General features: G+C 36.1%; 1 protein-coding gene across 1 annotated transcript; it reads left to right on the forward strand.

The window, feature by feature from the left end:
- Positions 1-1,142: 1,142 nt before the first annotated feature.
- Positions 1,143-3,588, forward strand: LOC139185140 (olfactory receptor 4K15). The gene is made up of 2 exons (XM_070796785.1): positions 1,143-2,049; positions 3,551-3,588. The coding sequence occupies exons 1-2, from the start codon at positions 1,143-1,145 to the stop codon at positions 3,586-3,588; spliced, it is 945 nt and encodes a 314-aa protein (XP_070652886.1).
- Positions 3,589-11,629: the final 8,041 nt, after the last annotated feature.

Genomic DNA, 11,629 nt, shown 5'->3' on the forward strand with positions numbered 1-11,629 from the left:
TAAGTCTACATTACTAACACCAATGGCTGAGTTTAAAGAAGCTTAATATCTTTGGGGAATAGCTGGGAGGAACTAACAGTATATTCTTTCTTATGATAGAACTGCATGAAGAGATGAATCACAGCTCTAGGAGGACTTACAATAAACTCTGGATTTTTAAGTTTTGCTGTGGTTTTGTGTTTTAGTTGGGATAATTTGTAACTCAATAGGGAAAGGAATAAGACTTAATTATTCAAGGCAATGAGTTCCTATGAGCTCTCTCACATAATGTAATGCCATCTTTTCTTCTCCTGTTTAATTTTTTGAACATATATCACATACACTCAAATGTACATGGAGCAGAAGTACATATCTTGATAATTTTTCACAAAGTGAATACTCCTCTGTAACTATCAACATCAAGAAAGAGAACATCACCAGCAGTTCAGAAGGCCCTTCCTATCCTTTCTGTCCCCAGTTTCCCTTTAAGTATGGGGAAGGAGGAGGGTTCAGGATGGGGAACACATGTATGCCTGTGGCGGATTCATTTCAATATACGGCAGAACCAATACAATATTGTAAAGTTTAAAAATAAAATAAAATTAAAAAAAAAAAGAAAATAGAAAACCATAAAAAAAGAATAATCATTATTGAAGCTTTTTCAACCTTAGAGATTAGTTTCACCTGTTTTTGAACTTTATTTTAAAAGGTTAGCACAGTATACACCTCTTTGTATCTAACTGTCTTGGTCAATATTAAGTCTATGAAATTATCTTCCTTTGTGTTAGCAGTTTAAAAAGAATTTACTCCCTTTACTGCAGAAAAATGATTTAGTCTCTGTAGATTCTTAGACTGGATTTCTGTGATGTCAAAAAAATTTCAGATACTCAATTTCATTGTTAAATTAGTTTATTACATTTATTAAATTTATGTAATTGGTGCAAGTTGGTTGAACATCTCTCCCCTCCATCCTTCTTGAATAGTGTTGTTATGCTCTCTATATGATCTTTGATAATATGTGAAAACTTAGATACAAATATAAACAGAAACTAGAATCCTAGGGTATGAAGCAGAGCTTGGAAATCAAACCCATGCTCAGTTCACTGATTGATTTCTGTTTCTCTCACATTCAGGTGACTAAAGAGAAGTCCTTTCCAAAGTCAATGAATGAGACAAATCATTCTCAGGTGACCGAATTTGTGTTGCTGGGACTCTCTAATTCCCAGGAGCTCCAACCTTTCCTGTTTCTCATATTTTCACTACTCTATCTAGCAATACTGCTGGGCAATTTTCTCATCATCCTCACTGTGACCTCAGATTTCCGCCTTCATACCCCTATGTACTTTCTCCTTGCAAACCTCTCTTTTATAGATATATGTGTTGCCTCCTTTGCTACCCCCAAAATGATTGCAGACTTTTTGGTTCAACGCAAGACTATTTCTTTTGATGCTTGTCTGGCCCAGATTTTTTTTGTTCATCTTTTCACTGGCAGTGAGATGGTGATTCTTGTATCCATGGCTTATGATCGTTATGTTGCTATATGCAAACCTCTTCACTATATGACGATCATGAGCCGTCGTGTATGTATTATTCTTGTACTCATCTCCTGGTGTGTGGGTTTCATCCATACTACTAGCCAGCTGGCATTTACTGTTAACTTGCCTTTTTGTGGACCTAATCAAGTGGATAGCTTTTTCTGTGACCTGCCTCTGGTGACTAAGTTGGCCTGCATCGACACTTATGTCATCAGCCTACTCATAGTTGCAGACAGTGGCTTTCTTTCTTTGAGTTCCTTCCTGCTGTTGGTTCTCTCCTACACTGTGATACTCGTCACAGTTAGGAGCCACTCCTCTGCTAGCATGGCCAAGGCCCGCTCCACACTGACTGCTCATATCACTGTGGTCACACTCTTCTTTGGACCATGCATCTTCATCTATGTGTGGCCCTTCAGCAGTTATTCAATTGACAAAGTCCTTGCAGTGTTCTACACCATCTTTACTCCCATTTTAAACCCTATTATCTATACTCTAAGGAATAAAGAAATGAAGGCAGCTATGTCAAAACTGAAGAGTCGCTATTTGAAGTCTGGCCAGGTTCTGCATTCATAAGAAATATTGTATTTCTGGAAACAAAGTAAATTCACTGGACTATTAACACTGTAGCTGTGTCTCTACGTATTTACAAATGGAATCACTGTCATGTTAAAACCAATCATTTTAACCAGTGGGAAGTGTTGACTAAGTTGAAGTAAAGGTTAATGGTGATAATGAAAAATACAACAAACCTTAGTAATTTTCATCTTTTCTTCCTTCTATTATGTTTACTTGCCTTTTTTACTTCCTTTCTCCTTAATTTTTAAAACTTATATTTGTTTTAAGATAAACAGCTACTGACTGTGATATCAATGGTACAACATCTTTAACTTTATAAAGTGTAAATACATCGGGCCTTGTTTGGGTGGAAAAATTATTGTTTATACCACAACGAACAGAATTATTTTTACTGTGTATAAATAAGGCAATGCACTGTTTTAAAACAACTTTTCAAAATTGGAAGAATAGTGACGTGTACTTTCTGTTTTGTCGTTTTATGTTCGCTCTCCTGCTATCGCAGGAGAATATTGTGAATACTCTTCCAAGTCATTTGTTTGGTGACATCATTGGATTGTTAGTTTTCAAGGGGTTCCTCCACCAGCTCCATTATTCCTTGTAAACTTCCCTGCCATTTGGGTCATATGGGCAATGAATTCCAATTAAATGGAAGTATTCACAAGACACAAGGTCATTATGGGATTCACTAACAGGGTCAAATAGATGAGCAGCAATGATAACTCTAAGGATTCTGGAGGAAAATTCTTTACTCTGCAACTGAGCACCACCCACCATTTGAAAAGCAGATCATAGGACCCTCTTGGGACTTATTCTGAATTGAGTTCCTGACCATGAGTTAAGTGACTATGTGACTAGGATTTCCCACCATTTAAAAAATCACAATTTCTGTCATTCACTGTTCTTACATCAATGTCCATTATACACCATTCTCCATAGAGGACGCAGTTAAGGTCTGGAAAAAGGATAATCTGTTAGCCCACTTTGGTTCTGTATCCCCTCAGTACTTACATAATGGAGACATGAATCAGCTGAAATTTAGGCTATGGATCAGATGGTAAAGAATCTCCCTGGAATGCAGGATACCCGGGTTCTATCCTTGGGTTGGGAAGATCTCCTGGAGACGGGAATGGCTACCCACTCCAGTATTCTTGCCTGGAAAATTCCATGGACAGGGAACCCTGGAAGGCTGCAGTCTATGAGTTTGCAAAGAGCTGGACACAACTAAGCAACCCACATACACCTGAAGCATTGGATTCCCTTTCATTAAGGTTTTTTGACTATAACTACTCTTAAAACTTTACCTATAAGTAGAAGAGATTGATATTGAGAACTTGCCAATCGGTGGCAAGTAAATTACATCAGACCTCCTCCTCCACAGGTGGCAGTGACTTGTCTTTACAGGAATGAAATTTTACTCTAGATATGAATTTTCTCTCTCTGCTTTTATTTCTTCTTCCAAGATCACTATCCAAGGCCTCAGAAAGGGTCTGATTTATGAATTTAGGATTCTACAAAGATGACCTGTGCAACACATTTTACTCTGAAAAATATTGTGGCAATAGATACAGGACCATGAGATCAATTTTCCTGAACAAGTCCAGGCTCAAAGAACAATTGAATGTACAATTAAATGCTCAGGAAAGAGTCTAGCATTATGATTATACCTACTTGGAAACAATGAACTCTAAGATATGATATATACATTGAGTGCTGAGTGCTCAGTCATATCTGACTCTTAGCAAGCCCATGGACTATAGCCCATGAGGCTCTTCTGTCCATGGGATTTCCCAGGCAAGAATACTGGAATGGGTTGCCATTTCCTTCTCCAGGGGATCTTACTAACCTAGGGGTCAAATCCATATCTCCTGCATTGGCAGGTAGATTTTTTTTTTTTTTTTTTTTTACCAATGAGCCACTAGGGAACCTATATGCACTGAACTAGCAGTTAATTGTAACACTGTGCTGTTAACTTTTAATATACAGTTTTGAAAAGTATAGAGTAGAAATAAGAGTGTTCCTCTTTCCATCATTCTTAGTGACCTATTTATGAATTTTTTGCTTCTTGCCACTGGAATTCCAGGCTTTGCTATACTGAAGATTCTGATTGCCAGAAGAACAACACTATTGAGAAATACACTGTGATTTCCACTCAACCAAATCTTTGCCAACTGCTTGACCACATTGGGATTTTCATGTTAATAGACAAGCAGCCCACAAAAGGGGAGTCACTGCATTAACTAGAATAGATGACGACGTTAACATGAGGAGCTAAATAATGTTAGTGAGTTCAGTCTCTCAGTCATGTCTGATTCCTTGTGACCCTATGGACTGAGGCATTCCAGGTTTCCCTGTCCATCACCAACTGCCAGAGCTTGCTCAAACTCATGTTAATAATGCAGACTGCAAAAACATATCAAAGTAAGACATAGAAGAAGGAAACCTATAAGAAGTTAATTAATGATCAGGTTACCAGTATAGGAACTGGGCCTTGATGTTCCTAGAAGCCTTTGATGAACCACATGTCCCAGTTCCATGTTGATTTGATTACTATAGCTTTGTAATATAAGAAAGGAGAGGGAAATTTATTGAAAGAAATAATGACAGAAAATTTCCCAAATATGAGGAGGAAAATGTACATCCATTTCCATGATACCTAAAGAACCCAAATAAGCTGAACATTAAGAGATCTTCACTAACACATATTATAATCAAATTGTCAAAAGTTAAAGACAGAGGGAATTTTGAGAATGGCAAGAGAAAAAATACTCAAGACATAAAAGGGAATTCTTATAAGTCTATCTGCGGATTCCTTTGCAGACCAGGAAATAGTGAGACAATCTATTCAAAATACCTGAGAGAGAAAAGCTTCCAGTCAAGCTGAGGACCTTATCCCTGATCATCTTGCTGAATGTCACTCCACTCCATATTGATGTATTTGTTCAGCCTCAGCATACATGCAAGTAAGTTTTAGAATTATCAATATATACTCCCTGAGAAACAACTTTACCAACTGTAGTGCAGTGCTAATGTATAATTATTTTTATCTTTAAACTTTCAGGTTAAAATTGGAATGCTCCAGTTATGTAGGGTGGTTCCTTTCCCCCTTCCTCCTTCAGTGCAGTTATGTCATACATTTCTAATACAGTTAGAGCTGTTTTTCAGATTCTGAATTCTAGGAGGGATGCCCTTACAACCTGGTTGATGTTTTGCTTGTTTGCTTATTTGTTTATGTTTGCTACTAAAAGTAAACACTTATTTACATGTCTATGAGTTTTGAAAAATACATAAAGTCATTTATCCACCAGACTTGTAACATATAGAACAGTATGAGGGCCTTTTTAATGTAAAACAATAAAGACATAAAGAAAAGAATAGGGAAAAAATTTTAAATACATTTACATTTCCTCCCACAGATATCAAATGTTGGTATTGTACCATAGCTGCTTCAGATCTTTAAAAGTATATATAGTATCACTGATCCAGTTGAAACAAGTTTCAGCTTACTTCTGAATCAGAAGATTCTGATTGCCAGAAGAACAACACTATTGAGAAATACACTGTGATTTCCACTCAACCAAATCTTTGCCAACTGCTTGACCACATTGGGATTTTCATGTTAATTTCCTCCCACAGATATCAAATGTTGGTATTGTACCATAGCTGCTTCAGATCTTTAAAAGTATATATAGTATCACTGATCCAGTTGAAACAAGTTTCAGCTTACTTCCTGACTATTTCTCTTATCTTTCATTCAAATACTACTCAGAATTTGGTGTTTATCACTTCCTTGGATGTTTTGGAACGTTTATTGTCCATAATTATTTAAACCTGTGAAAACGTGATCATTTAAATTGTGTAATTTCATTTTTAAACTTGCTTAATGTTTATATATAAAATTTGATTTTAATTGTAGGTAGTATGCCATTGTGTTAAAATACTATAATTGTTTTCATTTCCCCATTTTTATTTATTTTTAATTTATTTTAATTTATTTTTTTTAAACTTTACATAATTGTATTAGTTTTGCCAAATATCAAAATGAATCCACCACAGGTATACCTGTGTTCCCCATCCTGAACCCTCCTCCCTCCTCCCTCCCCATACCATCCCTCTGGGTCGTCCCAGTGCACCAGCCCCAAGCATCCAGTATCGTGCATCGATCAAACCTGGACTGGCATCTCGTTTCATACATGATATTTTACTTGTTTCAATGCCATTCTCCCAAATCATCCCACCCTCTCCCTCTCCCACAAAGTCCATAAGACTGTTCTATACATCAGTGTCTCTTTTGCTGTCTCGTACACCGGGTTATTGTTACCATCTTTCTAAATTCCATATATATGCATTAGTATACTGTATTGGTGTTTTTCCATCTGGCTTACTTCACTCTGTATAATAGGCTCCAGTTTCATCCACCTCATTAGAACTGATTCAAATGTATTCTTTTTGATGGCTGAGTAATACTCCATTGTGTATATGTACCATAGCTTTCTTATCCATTCATCTGTTGATGGACATCTAGGTTGCTTCCATGTCCTGGCTATTATAAACAGTGCTGCGATGAACATTGGGGTACATGTGTCTCTTTCCCTTCTGGTTTCAATCCCTATCAAGCTACCAATAGTATTCTTCACAGAGCTAGAACAAATAATTTCACAATTTGTATGGAAATACAAAAAACCTCGAGTAGCCAAAGCTATCTTGAGAAAGAAGAATGGAACTGGAGGAATCAACCTACCTGACTTCAGGCTCTACTACAAAGCCACAGTTATCAAGACAGTATGGTACTGGCACAAAGACAGAAATATAGATCAATGGAACAAAATAGAAAGCCCAGAGATAAATCCACGCACATATGGACACCTTATCTTTGACAAAGGAGGCAAGAATATGCAATGGATTAAAGACAATCTCTTTAACAAGTGGTGCTGGGAAATCTGGTCAACCACTTGTAAAAGAATGAAACTAGAACACTTTCTAACACCATACACAAAAATAAACTCAAAATGGATTAAAGATCTAAACATAAGACCAGAAACTATAAAACTCCTAGAGGAGAACATAGGCAAAACACTCTCCGACATACATCACAGCAGGATCCTCTATGACCCACCTCCCAGAATATTGGAAATAAAAGCAAAAATAAACAAATGGGACCTAATTAACCTTAAAAGCTTCTGCACAACAAAGGAAACTATACGCAAGGTGAAAAGACAGCCTTCAGAATGGGAGAAAATAATAGCAAATGAAGCAACTGACAAACAACTAATCTCAAAAATATACAAGCAACTCCTACAGCTCAACTCCAGAAAAATAAATGACCCAATCAAAAAATGGGCCAAAGAACTAAATAGACATTTCTCCAAAGAAGACATACAGATGGCTAACAAACACATGAAAAGATGCTCAACATCACTCATTATCAGAGAAATGCAAATCAAAACCACTATGAGGTACCATTTCACACCAGTCAGAATGGCTGCGATCCAAAAGTCTACAAATAATAAATGCTGGAGAGGGTGTGGAGAAAAGGGAACCCTCTTACACTGTTGGTGGGAATGCAAACTAGTACAGCCACTATGGAGAACAGTGTGGAGATTCCTTAAAAAACTGGAAATGGAACTGCCTTATGATCCATTTCCCCATTTATAAATACTTAGATTATCCTCTTATTTGAAAATGTTTTAACAAAGACATTGTGCATATATCCTCATGCATGTAAAATTTTTACTAGAGTATACAGAAAACAAGTTTGATGAATGGTACAGAATCCCATCTTCCACTTTAAAAATGACCAGTTATAAATTACAGCAGAATCTCTGAGGACAATCAGGGATGTAACACATATAAAATATCTAAAATATGGTCTAATAGACTACAGGTGTATTTGTCCAGGAAATAGAAGATTCGTCATGGAGAAAAAATGTAAGCATCTTCAAATATTTGAATAACAAATATGTTGAAGGAGATTTCTTCAACTACAGGTGGTAGAACCAGTTGAACATTATAACAACAAACTAAACTGTCTTGCTGGAGAAGGCAATGGCACCCCACTTCAGTACTTTTGCCTAGAAAATCCCATGGATGGAGGAACCTGGTAGGCTGCAGTCCACGGGGTTGTTAGAGTTGGACACAACTGAACGACTTCACTTTCCCTTTTTTTTTTACTTTCACTTTTCACTTTCATGCATTGGAGAAGGAAATGGCAACCCACTCCAGTGTTCTTGCCTGGAGAATCCCAGGGACGGGGGAGCCTAGTGGGCTACCGTCTGTGGGGTCGCACAGAGTCGGACACGACTGAAGCGACTTAGTAGCAGCAGTAGCAAACTGTCTTGCAAAGTAGTGAGCTCCTTGTGACTGGAGAAAACCTTCCCAAAAGTTGGTGATCATTTATAAGACTGTATGATGTCTCTAATGATAGTCAGAAAGTTGGAGGTCAGAAAGATTACTCACTAGGAGTTTGAGTGATAATCAAACAATATTTTGCTTTCATATATACCACTTGGTTGAAGTTTTTTTTCTTTCAGCTTCTGTTAAAATTATTATGTAAAGTATAATTATTCCCACTGCAGGATGACTTCACAGTTTTATAAAGGGTGATATTTCACTTCTCCAATGAGATCAATTTCCTGGCATCCTGGTAATATAAAATGTCTTATCTTAGGATACTGAAATTATATGGTTGAAAGAAAGAGGAGCAGAGCCTGCACTACCTTGGCACAGAACCTGAGAGGCTTAGCACATTTCAGTTCAGAGACCAATTTAAAATCATGTCAAGAGTCTATTGAAAATGCATTCGACATGAAAATTCATGGGTTATTGGAAATTTAGAAGAGTCAGAGAAACAAGGACTAAGAGAGTTATTAGAACATGTAAGTATCATAAGTACATTTTGAACAGATTTGCTTGGAATAGAGAAATAAATAATAAGCTGTTTTCTAGATGCAAAATTGACAACTAAAATTCAGCAAAAGAAAGTCACTGTTGTCTCAAACTGAAAACTCCATCTAGAAAAAGCAAATTTCTGTTCTTTTCTCTCTGCATATAACATAGACTCTCCTACTGCACTGGCTTTAGGGATAGCCCTGATAGGAATAGGATTAAAATTTGACGAATTGAGGGAAGTATGTTATAACCATTATCTGTGCTTTCTTTGCTCCTTTTACGCTTTCTATTCAAAGGATATTTAGACACTAGTAGCCTGGTGGGCTACAGTCCATGGGGTCACAAAGAATCGGACACGATTGAATGACTTCACTTAAGTCTATATTTACTGCCTATCAAAATTTACCTGGAATGAAGACAGGAATTGCTGTTCTTTATTTCATTTTGCTTTTAATCTTATAGGAAAGTAAGTTTTATAAGATACATTATGGACAAGAAGAATTATGCATACTCATGTTCTCAGAGTTCTATTGATATATTCTAGAGAAAGATATTAATGTAAGATTAATTCCCTAAGTATCAAACTTCACCTAAAACCAGGAGGAAAAATTTATTTTATGATGGCTTTGCAGTCTGAAAATATTTTTATGCCTGAGATTTATTGGCAGTGAGAAAATACATAATTCATTAACTAAAATGCTGCTGGACTTTCTAAGGAAATTCTAAGAAATTTGAGCGATTTTTCTGAAATTCACATGTTCCCATTACATAACTGCCTCTACATTTCTAATTTTAGAAATGAAAATAGCCTTGGAGATTATCTAGTCTTATTTTCTAAGCTAATGAATGGAAGAAGTTTATTTATCTATACTAATATGTGCCTATCTAAATTATTAAAAAAGAATGCAAAATATTATATTGACCTGGTCTGTAACACTTGTGTTAATAGTAAAGTCAATGTGGAGAGGATATTCTAGTTACTTCTTTTGTTTTGAAAAGTAACTGACAATTCTATTGGGGAGATGGATATTATATGAAATTGGGAAGTTTCAGGAAATTTTTTAGAGATAAGACAATCTGTACAATAGATAATGAGTGATAACACTTCCTTGTGTAACATTATAAAACCTCGGGCTTTCTTCTCTCTTGAACTCCCATCCCTGCCCTTGTCTCTCTCCCCAAACCTTGTCTCTGAGTGTCTATTATGTTCAGCATACATATCTCTCGTCACTCATTACTATAGTCTCCTAATGTCAAATCCCCAATTAGTTTCTAATCATTGTAAAGGCTTTCCTTCTATCTGTATGCTGAGGGCAATAATGTTTCAGAGTGTAAATGGTTAGAGTGAAGTCTTAGAAGACTTGTAGTCTCTATTTTGGCCTTTATGTAAAGGCTTCTGCAAAATTTTGTTTCACTTGCCAAATGTAGATACTACAAGGCATAGCACAAAGAGGGAGTTGTGCTGCCCTAGACTCTTGATTCAGTCAGAAGAGCAGGGAAGGCAATTTTTCTTTACCTTCTTCTTGGATCTTCTTAGGTTCTGTGCCCATTTTATCTATTAACAAATGTCTGAATACCTGACCCTGCAGAGTAATTGATGCCTAAATTTCTTTGATGAAACCATCATGATTTTACCTTTTCTTTTTTTTAATCATATATACTGTTTCCATCAGTGTAACCAGTTACTTTTTTTTTTTTTTTTTTTACATTTAAGCAATTTGCTCTCTGGGGATTATTTTCAAATGCCAGAGAATCATAGGCTATTATGGTTAAAGAAGAATAGTGCTCATCTGCCTCCTTTTTTCAAAGAGAAACTGAGTACCTGAAAGGTTGTGTAATTTGCCTAAAGCTTGGTAAGATAGTGGAAAAGAAGTAGAAAAGATTTTATCCTAGGCTAATGCTCTGTCTACATCATGATACCTTTGGACGTCTTTTCTTGATGTTCCTTTCAGGCTATTTTAAAGCCTGTAATTTAGAATGGTTTGCTTATTCAAGTCAAAAAAATATTAGTAGATATAAAATATATTTATAGCTACTAGATATAGTTATTAGATATAAATAACTAATGAAAGTAAGAATCAGTTGTACTTAATTGTGAAAAAAAAATGTACCGGAGTGACTTTAACTTTCACTTTTACCTTCCTATATGATGCCTGTGTTTGAGAATATTATCACTAATGCTTTCATTCATGTGTTCTCATTCATGTCCAAGTCTTTGCAACCCTATGGACTGTAGCCCACCTGGCTCCTCTGTCCATGGGATTTTCCAGGCAAGAATACTGGAGTGGGTTGCCATTTCCTTCTTAGGGGATCTTCCTAATCCAGGGATGAAACCCATGTCTCTTACATTGGCCAGCAGGTTCTTCACCGCTTATGTCATCAGAGAAACTCCACTAATATGGTTAAACCTATTATATTGTTACAGGATAAAATGTCTAATTTAATTATATGAAGATCATACATATCTCTGAGGAGGGAAAAATTAATAGGTACTTTAAAATTAAGGAGAGTAGGAAAAGAAGGAAGAAGTCTAAAATTTTTCTAAGCATTATTTTGAGAAAATGATTAAATTTCCAGACAATTCAGGAACTTTACAAAATCTAAATTTCATGGCAATAACTATAATTTATTGTGCTTCCAAAAAAATTTGGAGT

Source organism: Bos indicus, chromosome 10 (assembly GCF_029378745.1).
Source record: "Bos indicus isolate NIAB-ARS_2022 breed Sahiwal x Tharparkar chromosome 10, NIAB-ARS_B.indTharparkar_mat_pri_1.0, whole genome shotgun sequence".
NCBI lineage: Eukaryota > Metazoa > Chordata > Mammalia > Artiodactyla > Bovidae > Bos > Bos indicus.